The sequence below is a fragment of the Leucoraja erinacea genome, chromosome 19 (genome assembly GCF_028641065.1).
Source record: "Leucoraja erinacea ecotype New England chromosome 19, Leri_hhj_1, whole genome shotgun sequence".
In the NCBI taxonomy this organism is placed as follows: domain Eukaryota; kingdom Metazoa; phylum Chordata; class Chondrichthyes; order Rajiformes; family Rajidae; genus Leucoraja; species Leucoraja erinaceus.
The window spans coordinates 26,574,808-26,593,832 of NC_073395.1; the positions used below are offsets into that span (position 1 = coordinate 26,574,808).

The window sequence follows — 19,025 nt, forward strand, 5'->3', positions numbered from 1 at the left end:
TTCTCGGACAGCAGTCGGAACGGCAGAAGATTGCAAAGACTCGTCGTGCTGTATGCAGTACATCTCTGATCTCATTTAGACATGATTCCATTAGTGCTCTCATTTCTGGGAACACATCCTGTGTGTTAATGAGTACTTGAAATGTACTAATAGAATACAATGGGATAATCATGAAACCAACAACATTGTTTCAATTTTTTTCACCATCAGTTGAAATGCACAATATTAAACTATTTGTGATGAGAATTTACACTTACCACTGGCAACAAAACTTTTCACTGTCAACTTCCATTCCTGCTGGGGTTACCACTGCAGGGCCAACTCTTGGTGCTGTGCAAGTGAGAAAGAAAGGATCAATAATGGAGAAGACAAGGTGATGGAATACCATATCACACAATGAAGCCATATGTTTAAGAGTAATTTGAACAACAGTTCATAAATTGCTATTTACCCTTTTAATTTTATATTTTCAAGCTACAAAAACGGGAAATTACTCATTGTAAGTTCTGTTCTCCAAACACAACTATGCATATAAACACTTGGGTTTACCTAACTGTATGCATGCTGGCAGAAACGTTCAAAAGCCACCATCTACAAATTGGCACTGCTAGAAAAGGATCTGAAGTTGCTGATTGAAGTGTAGTGACATGGTCTTAGCACCAGGAGGTGGTGCCACAAGATAGCTTCTGAAAATCTCTGGCCAATTTGAGAAGACACAGTGATTAAAGAATTAAAGACTAACAATTAAAGAAAGAATCAGAAGTGATTCTCAGCTGGTCCACTGCTAGTTGGTCAGTATGACACTGACAATAGTCTGATAAGAAGTTAGCCATCACCTTGCTCTTGATGGCAAATGGCCAGAGAGAATGAGAATCTCACAACTTCAGAAAATAAATTGCCCCAGAATATGCAAAATTATATTCTGATGTGGGTAAAAAAAAACATTGATTGAATATTAATGGTTAAATAAATAAATTATAATTCTAAGGGATATTAAATACACCTTGGCTAGCTTTTGGTGCTGAGGGTAAAGCTGAAACAAGCCACAAAACAAATCAGTAAGAAAGTAGAGGAAGAAACAAAGGTTGGAGATGAAGGGATAGACAATGATGTTATCTGTAAATGGTCCAGTGTTTTCTTTCCAGTTTGCCAAAAACAAAAAACCTGCTCCATCATAGCTGGCAACAAACTGTTGGTGTTTTGCAGTTTAAACACCATGAAAGCAATTACTAATCCTTTTCCCTCACCACTGCCTCAAACCCACTCACTCACCTACCCCTACCACCATGGCCGTATCAAGAGGTTTCGGCAAGAGGAGATCAACAGATTGCGTCAGAAAACCATTCTTTGGAGAACAGAAATTACAGTGGGCAACTTCCATTTCTCCTTCAAAAGCAGACCTTCCATCCACGGAAGCTTCTAAAAGGTAGATTAACAGGGACAGAGATAAGCATATCTAAAAAAAAGTCAAAGTATACAGCAACCACAGTGAACAAATCCCTACTGCCTAGTTTAAGGCTACAATGCTTCTAAATTTTGTCATAAGTTTATATTTTCTCCCCTTACACTTTTTCAGGTCTCCCCACGCCATAGACCATTCTCCAAGTCACGAGGAAGTGTATGAACATGGCCCCGGGGAAAACATCCCTCCAAATTTTCCTTCCTCTCTGTGAGAATATGCCTGGTCTCTGCTGTTAAACAAAGAAAGATGGCAGTCATTTTCCAGCAGCCGTACCATGTTCATGTTGGTTAGGAATAAAGGCCAAATGACTGGCCTCGCATGGACCCAAATGATTTGTTGGAAGGTTAAAAAAATTCTGGAGGTGTAAAACGAAGTTGATAAACAAGTTTCGAGAACATCTAGGGGCTGAACTTTAAACAGTTGCCAAAATGACATTTTCTAGCTCCCATCAAAGATGGCCTGGTATAATAGTATTATTTTGTAAATAATTGTGGGCAACCATCAATTTTATACAGCTATCCGTTTTATAATAAAGAGGTACTAACAATGCAAAGAAATGTATAGATTCCTATTAGATAAATCTCAAGTATCTATCTTGTAACTGGATAGCTTATATGTCTTTATTGTTATACATTATTTTAAATTCAGCTTCTCTGAGGCATCACATTCATTTCCTCAGATCAAACCCTTAGTAGACATGTTCAGAACTTTACTACAAAAAAGCCATCTGAAGTAAAACTTCCCAGCAAGGTCATGGGATGACCTGAAGATATTGCTGTTTACTTGGTTTGTAACAAGTGAAATGATTACATCTATTTGGAATCATTCAACAGCACAAAATTATGATCAAAAAGGAAAAAGCAGAAGGATGAAATGTTAGAAAGAAGAAAATGGGCAACGCAGGCTTAAAATCTATGTCAATAGTGAGTTTAAAACCAATGCCATGCAAGGGGTCCTGTGAAGAAGATTGTGTAAACCATTCATCATTGTACAATTACAGTTAGGGAGACCCAAGTGTTTGTATGTGGAAGATATAATCTGAAAAGAAAACATTTAAATAAAAAAAGCATGGAGACAAAATTATTCACACAAGATTTACGCATGTCACACAGGCAAATTCAGGTGATTTTAAAAAAGATGTAGGGAAAGTCCTTCCCAATTTAATATTTAAAAGCAGTTTCTATTCACTTTCATATTATAAATTCAGTTAAGATATTTTCTTTATCAGTCGTGATTGTAGATTAACTGGGTTCCAAGATGAATTGCTGATGGTTTTTGGACAGAATTCACAAATGGCAGATTCGCAGTAGAGAATGAAACACTGTAAGGTCATGCTGTAAATGTCGGATACAATTAGAGTGCATAGTCTGTCAATTCTTACTAAGCTAACAGCAATTCAGTGGTATGGGCCTGCTGCCACAAGGAAACACTATGTTACTGCTTTCCCCCACCACAGCACTTAAATTATTTTCTCATGCTGTTTTAGGAAGTGGAATAGTTGTAAAGATTCATTTTCATCGTCAGCATTGAAAATAATCTATTAGAATATTTTTTTATTTTTTTTAAAGGTCACAGGATTTTGCATCCATTTGATAAATAAAACTCTGGCTTTTAATTTTCTTGCTAAATCTTAACTGTTAGAAAGCTTTTGTTCATCTAGTACAAAGAGTATTAGTGCAGATAACATTCCAGTCATAAATGCTGAATTAGTTTCAGTCTACGCCTGTGGTTATGACTGTCCATTCAATGATCTACTGTTCTATTCTCCCAATACCACTAACAGTTCACTCAAGTCACTAATTTCAAACTCCCCCAATTTTCTCCACTGCTTATGGAATACTGCAACACATATTCAACATATCAACAGTTTCTGTTCATATCATAGATCCTCCAAATACTGTGTCTGCAAGTGTCCATTCACTATACACAAGTTAGAAGATAAATTGGCTGCAATGAGACAACCTGATAGTCTCATCTAAAAGCAGTTTTCCAGCACACAGACCAAAAAAAGGAATCCAAGAGTGTTTCAGTACAAAATTCCAACATCAAATTTGATTTATTACAACAACAAAAATTCTGGGTTTCAGATTTCCAGCACTTGAAATTTTTGTTTTAAATCACTGTTGATAACTTACCTGAAGTTGGCGCAATCTGGGTTGGTGCTTGTTGTAAGTGCTCCATTGCTTGTGGTCTGATGTCAGAGATTGCTTGGTCATTGGAACTTTGATATTCTATTAGTTTGACAGTAGCAGATTTATCAGACCCAAATGACTGGATATCCACTGACACAAGACACACTAAAATATCTGACAAGATAAAATAAATTGCTTATCAAAAATATGCAAAAGTAAATTGAAGTTTAACTATGACCAAATAATTTAACATTTTTAATATTCAGATTTGAATTAGTGTTTATTAAATTCATTTGATAAACAAGATAATGCACTCACATTGTTAAACTGATATGAAAACTGATTTTTTTTCTCAAAAGTGTGAAATTCAATTATATTTATCTATCTAAAAGTATAATTGCAATATGCATCAATTGAATTGCATATTCAATCTGTACAATGTATTGATTACTGTAATACTGATTTAACTTGCATCATCAGATTTTTTTTGGAACACTCGGGTTTTACGAGAAAAGTTTGCTCAGCCTTAACTAACCCAATGACTTTACAGGAATTAAAATCATCGAATTGTTAATAAATAATCACAAGCCACACTGTGGCACGAGAATTTGAACATTTACCACAAAAACAACTTCCATTCTTATATTATGCTACTGAACAAATTTCCAAAGGCTGGACTTTCACCATTACAAATTTGTATGGATCAGAAAAAGTTAACTATCCATTTCTTATCTATTGCATATTATAATCAGCATCATCTGCAGTCACAAGGAACTGCAAATGCTAGAATCTTTCATAGAACACAAAGTTCTGGAGTAACTCAGTGGGTCAGGCAGCATCTCGGGAGACAGGGACACCTCGGGTCGGGAGCTTTGTTCAGACTGCTTGAAGTGGGGGAGAGAAAGCTGTGGGGGAGAGAATCCTTGTTCCGTCTGGGGAAGCAAGAGCAGAACTGCAGGACAGAGGTGACATGGGTGAGGAATCCATTCACAACAGCAGGGTGAAAAACTACGTTTACTAACGAAAAAGGACATCTCAGAAGTCCTAGAGTGGAAAATCGCATGTTGGGCCGATGCAGCGGAGGTAGCTAAAGTGAGAGCAGGGTTTGGTGTCCTTGCAAGAGGCAGGTGGGAGGGAGTGTAGTCAAGATATGAGAGTCGGTGGGTTTATGATAGGCACAATTTGAATGTCTGCCCCTGTGATGGTGACAGAGAGGCTGAGAAAGGTGTCAGAGATAGTCCAAGTGAATTTGATGGCAAAGAGGAAACTAACAGTAAAGTTGATGAAATCAACGAGTTCTGCACGAGTGCAGGAGGCAGCCCAATGCTGTCGTCGATGTAGCAAAGTTCAAGTTGGGGGCTGGTGCCACTCTATGGTTGGAACAAGGACTGTTCAATTTAACCAACAAAAGGCAGGTATAGCTGGGGCCCATGCGAGCGAGTGCCCATATGTTTTGAATCATTGGGCTGGATTAGTGTCATCAATTTAACAATCCATTATTTTCTTCAAATCCCTTGCTTGCAGATGTACTTTCATTTCAATACATTTTCGGTTTACAAACTACTTATTTTAAACAAACAACTATATTCTTATAACATCACAAGCTGCCCAGTCTCTGATCAAGCTTTGGATCACTTCCCTTAATGCACTCACAAGAACTCACACTCACATTCTTCCAAATGAGGCATTTTAACGTGTTGTCCAATATTAAATTGCACGAATTAAATCCAAATGTCTCATTTCCTAATCAGTTCTATCTAGATATGCTTTTTGACTTCCTACATTCTTAACTGCAAAATAACTCAATTGGTCCAATAGTTCTATGATTCTCTGTCACCCTCTTCTATTTTGCAGACTAACGTGTTCAAAATGGCATGCTAAAAATGATTAGTATTCTTACTATTTTTTATGGGGTTTTTGTGTCAAATAACTTTTCCTTTGTAATCAAAATGTTCTCACTTCCCCAACTTATTCGCCAAATGTTTAATAAAATCTTCAAAGTTAGTTACATTTACAAAGCAAAGTTAAAAGCTATGATAAATGAATTTCTTGAAACAGCTTCAGTTTCTTTGAGGTACAAAAACATGAGTGAAGTACAAAATGCTAATTTAAACCATATTCCAGTTTATTGCCTCATTCACAAATTAACTACTATGTCATATAGAAGTACAAAATGTTCCAAAATATACCTATTTCAAGTAAAGCATGGCAAACCAACAATTATAGTTAATAGGTAAATTAAAATTGGTTAGTTTATGTCTCCCAGGACTACATATAGGGTTCTTTTGTACAAGGAGAATTTTCTATTCCCCTTTTAAATGCTCTTTTAATTGGTCCCCTTTTAACGTGAGCACTATAGCATCTTTCTAATGATGCCCCATCTTAAGTCCATTTAAGATCTTTGAATTTAGAAATGTGTTTTCATCTCCTATGATAAGGCTAAGAGTCATATTAAAAGTTACTGGTCCACAAAATAGGAACATTTAACATGCACCGAACACTAGTTCATTAAAATCACTGGGACAAAAATAATGCACGATATCCACAACAAAAAAAGCGAATGCTGGAACCACTCAACAAACAGCATCAATAGAGAGAGGGAGAAAATGAATTGACAACTTTGAGTGTAAAGGGTGGCATGGTGCCGTAGCGATAAAGCTACTGCCATACAGTATCGTCCTGACTACGGGTGCTTGTCTGTACGGAGTTTTGTGCATTCTGCCCGTGACCTGCGTGGGTTTTCTCCTAGATCTTCGGTTTCCTCCCACACTCCAAAGACGAAAAATTCGCTTTGGTAAAAATGAATAAATGTAAAATATTTCCTAGTGCGTCGAGGGTAGTGTTAATGTGCGGGATCGCTGGCTGGTACAGACTCGGTGGGCAAAAGGGCCTGTTTCCGCGCTGTATCTCTAAACTAAACTAAGACTTTCAAGGTCAAAGGCCCTTCATCAGAGCTGAAAAGTGATAAATCGTCAATTCCTTAGATGATGGGACAGTTTTATAAAGACAGTCGGCTGACCAGGCCTGGATTGAAACACACATTCTAACAAGGTTAGAGAAACAGAATAAGAGGATGTTTCCCTCGATTGTGATGGGGAGTTTAGAACAAGAGGTTACAATGCGAGGGCATGGCTAAGAAATTTAGGACAGAGCCATGAAATGTATTCTCATGGAGGCTCATGAACGTGTGAAATACTCTACCACTGAGGTCTTTGAGGACCAAGTGGATAAATATATTTAAGGAGATAGCTAGACACAAAATCCATTAAGGAGTATGGAGAACAAAAATACGTCAATTAGAAAAAAGCATCAGCCGTACTCATACTGAATGACGAATGGGTGGGGGGGAGGGGGGAAAGAGGGAGGGGAGGAGGGAAGGGAGGATGGAGGGGAGAGGGGGAAAAGTGTGCAGAGGGTGGGGGGGGGGAAGAGAGTGGGAAGAGTGTGGAGGGAGGGAGGGGGAGAGAGAGGGGTGGGGCAGAGAGATGTGGAGGGGTGGGGGAGGGGGGAGAGATAAGTGGATGAATGGGGAGGGAGGGGGGGGAGGTGTAGGGCGGAATGGTGGAAGTGGGAGAGAGGGAGGGGAGAGAGGGGGTAGGGGGAATGGTGGAAGAGGGACAGAGGGGTAGGGGAAGGGGAGCAAGGGGGAAAGAGAGGGGTGGGGTAAGGGGGAGAGGGGGGGGGGGGGGGGTGGTGGAAGAGGGACAGGGGTAGGGGGGGGGGGTGAGGGAGGGGGGTGGGGGAAGGGGGGGGAGGAGGGAGGAGGGAGGGGGGTGGGGGGGGAGAGGGGATGGGGTGGGTGGCAGGGGAGGGGGAGGAGAGGGAGAGGGGTGAGGAGAGGGAGATGAGAGAGGGGGAGGAGAGAGGGGGGTGGGGAGGGGAGGAGAGGGGGGGGGGGAGAGAGTGATGGGGAGGGGGGAGAGGAGAGGTGGGGGGGGGGGGGGAGGGGAAAGAGTGGGGAGGGAGAGTGGGAGGAAAGTGGAAGAATGGGGAGGGAGGGAGGGAGGGGAGGTGGAGAGGGGTAGGGGGGGGGGGGGGAGAGAGAGGGATGGGTGTGGGAGGAGGAGGAGAGGTAGAGGGGTGAGGAGAGGGAGATGAGAGAGGGATGGGGGGGGGAGGGAGGGGGGGGGGGGGGGATGAGGGGGGGGGGGGGGGGGGGGGAGAGAGAGGGGGGGGGGAGGGGGGGAGAGAGGTGTGGTGAGGGGGAGAGAGGGGGAGGAGGGGGGAGAGGTGTGGGGGGAGGGGGAGAGAGGTGTGGTGGGGGGGGGGGGGGGGGGAGGAGGGAGATGGGGGAGAGAGGGGAAATAGTAGGGAGGGAGGGAGAGTGGAAGGTGGAGGGGTAGGGACAGTCCATCTGTTCCCCATTCCCTATCACCCCCAATCCTCTTTCTCTATTCCCACACACGTGATGATGCGCTTCGATACAGGCTGCAGCTGGGGCTGGGGCTGGGGCTGGTGAAAAGGCATATGTAAATGTATCCATTCCGATTGGACATCTGTGAGCATTGGGCATTGTGACATCACATGATGGAACGTTCACCAACATTCTATGGGCGAGAAGCTGTTTTTTTGGGGAAATTTTAGGGGGGAGGGAAGGATTTTATTTAAAATGTGTACATAAACACGACAAAATTTAATCAGGAGTGGATACTTGGAATGAAAAGTGAAATCTCTACCGAAATGGAAAAAATCTCGGCGATTCTGCGTCTGGTGTTGGCGTAGCAACGAATCAAAGGCTGGCAGCCACAAGTCAGGCAGAAACACTCACACACACAGTTTTATATTATAGATAGATAGATAGATAGATAAATCAAGATTAAATCTCAAGGGCTTTAATGTACCCAGATATAAGATGAGGTGCCAATCTGCCACCCGATACTGAACATCACTGGTGCAACATAAGCTGTCAAAGTGATTAAGGTAACAGCTGACTGGAAGCTTTCCAGCCCAAAATTGTCTAAGTAACAATTATTTCAAAATCTGTAGACTGATATGATTTCCATTTGTTTCTTTTCTGTCTGCAAATATCGTTTTGTAATTGACCATTTTATTTTGCAAAGCTTCCAGGCACCTGTCACATTAATTCGCCACCTCACTCTTACCTCTACTCCCTACATTGTTCCGCAGTGCTCAACATAAGCACGGAAGAACAGCATCTCACCTTCTATCTGAATACGTCAAATTAAATTTTAAATTTCAACCAAGCACTCTGTTTTGTTGTGCTCTATAGGACAAACTCCCAAATGTTTATTTTTCTTTTCTATCACGAACAGTCAGGTTTAAAATGCAATTGTTACGTTAAACATTTTCATCCACTCCCAATCGCAGACATTGCCTCAGTTCTCTCTACTTATCCCCTTTTCAGCAGTTGATCACTTTCCCAGTCCTGTTGAATGGATCCAAAACACTGACTTCCTCTCTGTCACTCATGTCTTTTCAATATTTTTTGGTTTCGTTCCACAAAATCATCATCCAATTTGCATACGCATGGGAAGTTATAATCATCATTCAATAATTTGATGCCATGTCAGCTGTTTTTCCAGAGAGATGAACATCACAGTGGAGCAGCAGATTGTTTAGGTGCCTCGCAGCTCCAGCAACCCAGGTTCAGCCTCTGCTACTGTCCATCTGGAGTTTGCATAATTTCCGTGACCGTGTCAGTTTCCCTCAGATGCTCCAGATTCTCCAACATCCCAAGAAATGCTAACTTACACACTAATTGCTTATAGGTTTATAAGTGGGAGGAGAATAGATATGAGAGTCAAAACACATTTGATGAGCTAAATAGCTGTTTTGTTGCCAAAGATGAGGTGGAGCCACATAAACATAACATAGATTAATTCAATATTTTTTTAATGCAGCATTTGACTTTGCTATACCCCAATCTAAGAGTATAGTAATCTAAGACTGTGAAAGATCAAGTTCCAAGAATGTTCAAATAATAAAATTCCCACTTTTACCCAATGCATTTCTTTAAACTTACCCACACTTTTTTCCACACTAACTATCTTTGCACAGGGTATTTCTCCAAGTTCAGTGAGCATGTATAGCACCTCTAATGCAGAGATTACCAACAGCATATCGGGTAAAGTTAAATGGCATATGATCTCCTTGTATGACTCCTGATCCACATATTCACATATCAAGTCTGCATTATCTTCAGCTCTACACAAGTTTCCTAGTATTTCCATACCTGAGAAATATACAAAAAAAAAAGGTTTCAGGGGAACGTACAAATGCAAAAAAAATTACGGAATTACTATTTTAAGTTGCTTACCTCTTATCTTCAAACACTTGTCACAGGAAGAGAGACATTTTGTTACTGTATGAAAAATTAGATGTGTACTTTTAAAATCAATAGGATCCAACTGAAGCTGTCGGAGAAAAAAAAAAATCAAATTACTGTTAATTTTAGAGATACAACGTGGAAACAGGCCATTTGGCCCACTGAGTCCGCGCCGACTAGTAATCCCTACACACTTACACTATTCTACACACACTAGGGACAATTTACAATTATACCAAGCCAATTAACCTACAAACCTGTACGTCTTTGGAGTGTGAGAGAAAACCAGAGATCTCGGAGAAAATCGATGCAGGTCACGTGGAGAACGTACAAACTAACTCCGTACAGACAGCACCCGTAGTCAGGATCAAACATGGGTCTCTGGTGCTGTAAGGCAGCAACTCCACCGTGCCGCTCAGAATATTAGTATTAACATGCAGTAATATTAGTATGCAATCTATGTCCCACGATTGACCACCCGTTCACACAAGTTCTGCTATCCCACTTTTGATATACTATGGGCTATTTACAAAGTCCGATCAGCTTACAAATTTGCAATCTTTGGGAGCACCGGGAGGAAATCCACACAGCCACAGGGTGAACATGCAATCACCACCCAAACAGCAGAGGTCAGGAACGAATTCAGGTCTCTGGCACTGCAAAACAGCAGCTCTACCATATGTTGGATGTATGAACTCACGAAAAGACCCATTAATCACATGATCTATTCAAACCCTCACCAATAAAAGTAGCGTTTCACTTAACAAGCAAATGGTCAGTATCTTAAGCAGTCTCATTTGTTCAAAGCCTTTTATTACACATGAACAAAATGATATTTTTTCCTTCATTTATTCTTTTGAACCAACATCTCACTTAATTCACCCACTCTAATTTATTTTGCTTCTCAATTAAAGTACTTTTTCAAATTGCTATAATTACTTACAATACTAACCATGTCACTTGCCAACTTCACACATGCCAACTTCACACTTTTTCTCTCAGCAGGTCAGACTGGTGATCTGCTGAGTGTTTATGGCATTTTGGTTTTATTTCAGATTTTTAGCTACAGCTTTCCTTACACCCCCATCCAATTTTCTGCCACATTTTTTCACTGTGCTATCACTCATGTTCACAACAATTTTCCCGGCAAAAACTTTTTAAAGCCAAATAATTAAGTATGTTTTTAACAGCAGATATTACACGTCCCGCAATCGCATAATGTAAACCATTAGATTGCAATTTTTTTAATAGCACAATATATGATTCTACAATAAAACGAGACCATGGACATTATTGCGAGAAGGCTATGTCCTGCTACAGTGGAGGTAGACATCCTCGGCTGCATGCTTTAGGATCCTAATATATTAGAATTTTACTGAGAGGCTCTTTATCTCCCCTGGTAATTACTCATTTAAATCGTGGCTTTCTCCCTTAAATTCGAGCTTTCAGTTTAACAGTACGATTTGTGGGAACAGTCAAAAACCTTTAGAGCGCACCACTATTGCCTGGCTCATTTTACTTAATCCTATTCTACAAACCATAAACAAAAATAAATCTTGGGACGGAAAACCACAGTGAAAACCACCTGTTCAGCAGGCCTTTGGTTCCAATATTTTCGCTTTTTAATCTAAGTCAAATCTTTCCTCAAAACTCATATTCTGCTGTTTGCTTTCTGCTGGGTGACACTGGAAACTATTCCTGTTGTGTACTACTCTTCATTTTCAAAGCTGATATAATCAGTTATTCTTGCCACCATAACAGCTCACACTCTTGCTCTCTGTCCTTGACAGAGGCACAACTCCAATTAGCATATTTTTTTAATTCTAAGCCTAAACATCATATGCTATTTCCCCAAAGGTCTGCCAATTACCAGCAACCCCATTCCTAAAGTGCTCCCAGTTTCTATTCACGCCACATGGTCAAAACAGACGTAATCAAGGTCGCAAAATACATACGCATCTCTTGTCAAAAATGGTAGAAGATAAGAACAGATGATGAAGAGTTTCAAGTTCCAAGACATAAATATCACCAATAATTTGTCCGGGTCCAATCATATTGACACTATGCCCAAGAAAGCACACCAACGTTTCTACTTCCTCAGAAGACTAAGGAAATTCAGCACGTCGCTAAAGACTTATCCATTTCTACATAAGCACTGTAAAAAAAACAGCTATCAGGATACATCACAACTTTTGCCTGTGACTGCAAGAAAATGCAGAGTTGTGGGCACAGCCGAGTACATCACATGACCCAGACTTGCCTTTTCCCTCCCACCACCTCCCACTGCACCCTACCCATGAGCACACTTGTATCCCTCTACACTTCACGCTTCCTCTGAAAACAGCCAGCATAATCATGGAACACTCAAGTTCTGGTCTCCTTCTTCTCCCCACTCTTGTTGGGCTGAAGATATAAAAGCTTGAAAGCATGTACCACCAGATTCAAGAATAGTTTCTTCCCTGCTGTTATCAAACTCTTGAATGGACCTCTCATAAGCCAAGGACGTATTTTTAACCACCTAAACTATATAGCAACTAACTCAGCTTCCTTATTCTTTTTGCACTACCTTTTGTACTCATGTACGTTTTGATTGTTATCATGCATGGTATGATTTACCTGGAGAGCACACAGATCACTTTTTCATTGTTATCTCGGCACACATGAAAATAATAAATCTATACCAAGAACATTCACATGCTTGGAATGTTTTCATATTAAAGCCACTATACAAGTGCAAGTAGTTTATGATAGAAGCCCATAGCTGTCAGGCATATTTTAATCCAAATAAATGTACCTGATAGCAAGGAGAATATTCATGAATATAGCCAGCTTTATATTTATTCTCTCTGTTCACCTGATTTCTAGTCAAAACAGCATTTGGCAGATAATGACTGCACAGTAACATGTTGCGCACAAGAGGCAACAAAGAAATACAGGTGGAGTGAGTGAGTGAGTGAGTGAGTGGAGTGAGTGAGTGAGTGAGTGAGTGAGTGGGCAAAGATCAGACAAATAGAATACAACATGGAAAATGTGAAATTGTCCAGTTCAGCAACAAAAAATAGAATAAAAGCAGTTTCTCTCAACAAAAGGACCAGTGCACAATTTGCATATTAAGCCAGTACATCAAGAATTTAGAAAAGCTAACAGAACAAAATCAATTGTCAGGTTAATTAAATGCAAAAGTAGAGATGATGCTTTAATTATATGTCATTCTTGAGACCATAGCTGGACCACTGTATACATATCTGGTTTCATTTTTAAGATAAAGGTACTGGGAAAAAATGCAGAGAAGTTTTATCTGAGGAACTGACTTATTAGGAAAGGTCAGACACGATCGACACATATGCACTGGAGTGGAGAAATGTATGGCACAACTTGATTGAAACCTACTTCCCAGACAAACTTTGTCTTCTCTAGAAATGAGGGGTAGATCCCATAGAAGTTTGTAAAATTGTGAACAGCATAGATCGGATAGACAGTCATAATCTTTTTTTGAGGGTGGAAATATCAAATACTGTGTGGCATGGCTTTAAAGTCTGAGGGACAAAGCATAACAAAGGTGCAGGACAACATTTTTTTTAGGAACACAGTAGCAGGTGCCTGGAATGCCTTGCCAGGGTTGGTGGTGGAAGCTGATAAGATATTGGTGTTTTAAGATGCGTTAAGCTAGGCACGTGAATATGAAGGTATTGGAAGAATATGGATCACATACAGGCAGAAGAAATTAGTTTAATTTGGCATCATGGTTGGCAGACATAATCGTCAAAGGGCCTGTTTCAGTGTTGTACAATTCTATGATCTGTGTAGGAAGGAACTGCAGATGCTCGTTTAAACTGAAGAAAGACACAAGAGGCTGGAGTAACTCAGCGGGACAGGCAGTATCGCTGATGTCTATGTGTCCTGAGAGATCTTTACAGAGAGATGTGGAGAAATTGTTCCATGTTATGGGAGAATCTATAACTGGGGCTCACGGTTGCAAATAAGAAAATACCATTTGAGACAGAGATATGTTTCTTTTTTCCTCAGTAAGTTGAAAGCCTTTGTAATACTCTTCCTCAAAGTGTAAATTTTTTTTAAAGCAGAGATAGAAAGATTCCTGAGAAGCAAATGTAAAAAAGCTTTCACGGGTTAGCAGGTGTGCAAGTTATAAAACACCAGAAGTCAAATTAATTTTATGCAAGTTACTAAAGGATAAAGCAAAGCCATCGGCTGATAAGGAAAACATCCTTATTTGATATGGGCAGGATCCAAGATATTCAATTATTGAAGATTTGAAGAAATTCTTTAGAGAAGCCTAGGTCACGTACTTATTAAGTAGAAACCTACTATTCTTTTTTTTTCTTTTTTTTATTTTTTTTTAAATCACCTTTGGTCTGCCTCCAGCTTTCAAAAGGTTGACCATATGATGTGCCAATTATTTTAAAGCAAGAAAATGTACAAATGTGTATTATTAGGCATCCATTTTTATCCAAAAATGTTTTTCGTATCTTCTAATTTTAAAATCATACTTGCTATGAGCATAGAGTACACACAACTTTAATAACTTAAATACAGTAGCATGAATAAGTTCATACCTCAGCTGCAACATTACCCAAAGTATCAAGCCCCAGTTGCTTAAGAGAAGCATACTGACAATGGGAACATAACAGCAGAAAGCGGATGCATGTGCGATGAGCTGCCAATAACTTCATATTTCCTTCTTCAAACGACAAATTGCGAAGGATTACTGCAATCTGAACCACCCGTTGTCCCTCAACATCATTAATGCCAAGTTTATGAGAGGAGTGGAATAAAGACATCTGGACATCCATTTCTATATCTGTACCTAAATTGCAAAAAAATCAATTACATAAAAATATTAATGTAAAATCTACATTGGCAAAAATCTAAATTTGCATGGAAACCAACACAATATCTTGATAATCCTTCAGTCTCTATTGGGAATAGTCGCTGTTCTCAAAGGTAGTCGGCTTGCTCATTTTCTTATCACACATCCATAAGAATATAGTTAAAATAACTATTAAAATAACCTCAATTGGGTACACAAGCTTTTGCTTCAGCTATTGAGTGGATAAAAAATGGTTTCACTAACCTTGCGATCCATTGTTCCTAAAAATAATGAGCTCCCGTATTTCACTGTCTTCAACATTGTCTTGCCAAAACTATGGAAGTCAAGACACGAGGCATTTTTAATTATACTTAGCAAAGTGAGTTTCTAATTAGAATTTAATTAAACTCTATACACAGTGCAAATGCTTATAAATGGTAAGTCACAAACTTATGAGTTGTTTAACATGTACAAAAGAATACTTCACCAAGTCATGCTCAGGTGCTTAAAAAAAATTTGCTTTTGACGTTCTGGAAGCTATCCTTTTAAAATGTACAGAAGAATCATCATCTAGAAATACAACTGTTTAATTCTGCATAACTGCAGATATTTATCATTTTCCTGGTTATATTAGGAATCTAACTTTATTTTGTTAACAAATGCATTTAAGATAAATCATTAAAATGTTCTTGCATCCTAGAAGCCTAGAAATAAGCATCAGGAATTCAACAAATTCCTTCTAACAGGAACTAATAAAAGTATGCTGCATAGCCATGGTTTCAACAATTATGTACACAGAAAGTAATACAGCACAAGGACAGGCCTTTTAGCCCATGATTTCTGTGCCGAACATAATGCCAAGACATACTAATCTCACCTGCCTGCACATGATCCATATTCCTCTATTCCCTGCATATCTATGTGCCCATCTAAACGACTTTGTAATGCCACTATCGTATCTGCCTCCGCCACCACCGCTGGCAGCACGCCCCAGACACCCACCACCCTCTGAATAACAAAACCTATCCCTGCACATCTCCTTTAAACTTTGCCTCACTCGCCTTAAAGCTATTTCCTCTTGTCTTCGATATTTCCACTCTGGGAAAATGGTTTTGACAGTCTACTCTAGCTATGCCTCTCATAATTTTATATACTTCTATCAAGTCTCCCCTCAACCTTCGTAATTCCAGAAAAAAACAATCTAAGTCTGTCCAACCGCTCCTTACAGCTAATACCCACTAATCCAGACAGCGCTCCGAAAATCCTCTATTGCACCTTCACCAAATCCTCCACATCCTTCCAGTAATGGGGCAATCAGAACTGCACGTAATAAATAGTTCAAATGCAGCCAACCCAAAGTCCTATAAAAATGCATCATGAATTCCAGACTAATACTCATTGCCCTGACCAATTATAGCAATCACACCATAAGCCTTTTTACCACTCTGTTTACTTGTTGCCCCTTGCAGAGAGTTGTGGACTTATGACTCTTATATCCCTCTGTACCTCAATGTTGTTATGGATCCTGCCATTAATTGTAAACAGTACTAGGCAACCTCCCAAAGTGCCTCATACTTCATACTTGCTCTGATTAAACTCCATCTGCCAGTTTTCCACAATTTCTGGAGCTGATCTATACTCTGTTACATTGACAATCTTCTTCACAGTCCACAACTCCAGCAATCTTGGTGACATCTGCAAATTTTCTAATCAAGTGATCTACATTTACGTCCAAGTCATTTATATCTATCACAGACAGCAATGTTCATAAGTAGAGCAGAATTAGGCCATTCAGTCCATCAAGCCTACTCCGTTACTCAATCATGGTTGATCTATCTTTCCCTCTCAACCCCAGTACAGATCGCTTCGAAACCAAACTGGTCACATACCACCGGCCTGAATAACGCCCATGCTGACTGTCCTTAACTCGACTTTGTTTAATACCTCGCCTAAATCGTCAGACAACACGCACAAATCCCCTACCTAATCACCAGAGCAGGAAAGCTGTAGTGTTTAAAAAGCACACCTGCTAACAGCCAACATCTGCAACATTCCAGTGGAAATACATTTTTGGCATAATTCATTTCCACTAATGGAGCAATGAACACGATAACCTAGACAAGATATTTTGGACTCATTAGAAGGCCTCAATGTTTCACATTATAATAAAATCAATTTTACATCCACAAAGAAAGATGGATCTCAATTATCATTGCAGAGTTAAATTAGAACTAGATATAATCTTCAAGTACTCTTCAAATATTCAAACTTTGTAACATGGCTTAGAAACCCAAATTAATCATGCTTATTAACTTTGGACCAAATCAAGACTCTTATTTGTATTTTGACACAATTTAACAACCTAATTACAGGAAATTATAGAAATAAGCCACTGTTTGAAAAGCAGAACAAAATATCCCAAATTGGAACCGACACTCAGTGCACAAAATTCAGTTGATTGCTTCAACAGTCAGATAGCGAAAGCCAATTTCAGATCAAATGGATATGATCAAAATTATGAGAGGCATAGATATGGTAAACAGTCAGAACATTTTTCCTCAGGGTGAAAGTGTCCACCACAAGAGGGCAGAGCTATAAGGTGAGAGGGGGAAAGGTTTAATGGAATGTTCGGGGCTATTCTATTTTTACAGAGTAATGGAGGCCTGGTGCGCTTTGCCTGGGGTGGTGGTGGAAGCAGATACGATAGTGGCATTTAAGTTTATGGATAGGCACATGGAGATGCAGGAAATGGGGAGGGGGATATCGAAGTCGCTGCCTCAAAAAGGCAGCCAACATCATCAAAGATCCACACCATCCTGGCCACACACTCATTTCACCATTGTCATCAGGAAGAAGGTATTGGAGTCTGAAAACTGTAATGTCCAGGTTTAGGAACAGCTTCTTCCCTACATCCATCAGGCTATTAAACACGACAAATAAGCTCTGACCTACAACAGACTATTATTATTATTGCACTATACTTGTTTATTTATTGAGTATGCTTGTATGTGTACATATACACATTGAACTTTTTTTCTCCCGTTAAGTACTATGTTTACATATTCTGTTGTGCTGCAGCAAGCAAGAATTTCATTGGCCTATCAGGGACATATGACAATAAAACACTCTTGACTTGGATCACGTAGACAGAAGGGTCTCGACCTGAAACGTCGCCTATTCCTTTGCTCCATAGATGCTACCTCACCCGCTGAGTTTCTCCAGCATTTTTGTCTACCTACAGACAGATCAGATCAGTTTAACTAGGCATCATGTTTGGTATAAACATTGTGGGCCAAGGGGCTCGTTCCTGTGCTTTACTGTTCTATGGTGTATGTGTAAACCAATTATTAATGCACATCGAACCAGATACCCAGTAATCTCATTCATGCTCTGCCATAATTAACAGAATTCAGTTATTTCTATTGAAGAGGAATTTAAAGTAAGATTAAACGATTAAAGAGTGCCAACAAAGTTATTGAACTTGTAGGTGTCTGTCTATGCGAGAAAATGTTTTATCTGCTTGTGCAAAATGACATAAAATAAAGTACTGAATGCCAACTCTCAATGATAAATATAATCCATATTCCATTACATGAAATGAAACCTGATCTCTGTTTCAAATAACCAGAAGTTTCAGATATTGAGTGACAGCAGTTTGCTAATTATTTAAATCATGGTAAAGTTGAATGAATATATCAACCATGCCATAATTTTAATAATTAGTAATCTCTGCTACAAATATATATATATTTTCAAATTACATTAACATTTATGAATATTTTACTTGGAATGGCCATATAGCAAAATCAAATCAGATATTTTGAATTTCTGTGTCCAACTTGTTTAGAGAATTCAATTTTAACATTTAAAATGTTTGGTTGAATGATTAAATACACGACTCTAGCTGCATTACCTTGTTACCGAATAAAATTAATTAGGGAAAATTAAACCAGTCAACTTGTACTGTTAATGAACCGATGCAAAATTAAATTGTACTCAGAAAGCTAAAAATTACATTTCACATGAGCCATCATCTATCAATCCTCATTTAAAACAGTACCTTTATTAACACAACCTTTTAATTCTTTCTCAACCATTCTACGTGATGACAAGATTCACACGTCAACTACACTTAATGATGGCCGTTTCGGAAAAAATTTCACACTGAATTTCTTGCCTTTCCTGGGTCATTTAAAAAAAAATGTTGTTCTGTGCATCGTATGCCTTAAAAAAAACCCGCAGTAACAATCACCGATGTACTCAGATTTCCTTGCTCTGCAAGCTATTAAGGCTTTTTCGTAGCCTTCCCACACGTTT

General features: G+C 39.4%; 1 protein-coding gene across 1 annotated transcript in view; it reads right to left on the minus strand.

Annotated features, from left to right (window-relative positions):
- arid2 (AT rich interactive domain 2 (ARID, RFX-like)) overlaps positions 1-19,025 on the minus strand; it is an 89,024-nt gene that overhangs the window by 15,140 nt on the left and 54,859 nt on the right. The window contains exons 7-12 of the mRNA XM_055650697.1: positions 14,973-15,042; positions 14,455-14,705; positions 9,872-9,968; positions 9,578-9,787; positions 3,598-3,768; positions 258-330 (exon numbers count right to left, since the gene is read on the minus strand). Of these exons, the coding sequence (XP_055506672.1) occupies positions 258-330; positions 3,598-3,768; positions 9,578-9,787; positions 9,872-9,968; positions 14,455-14,705; positions 14,973-15,042 (872 nt within the window). The remainder of the gene's footprint in view (positions 1-257; positions 331-3,597; positions 3,769-9,577; positions 9,788-9,871; positions 9,969-14,454; positions 14,706-14,972; positions 15,043-19,025) is intronic.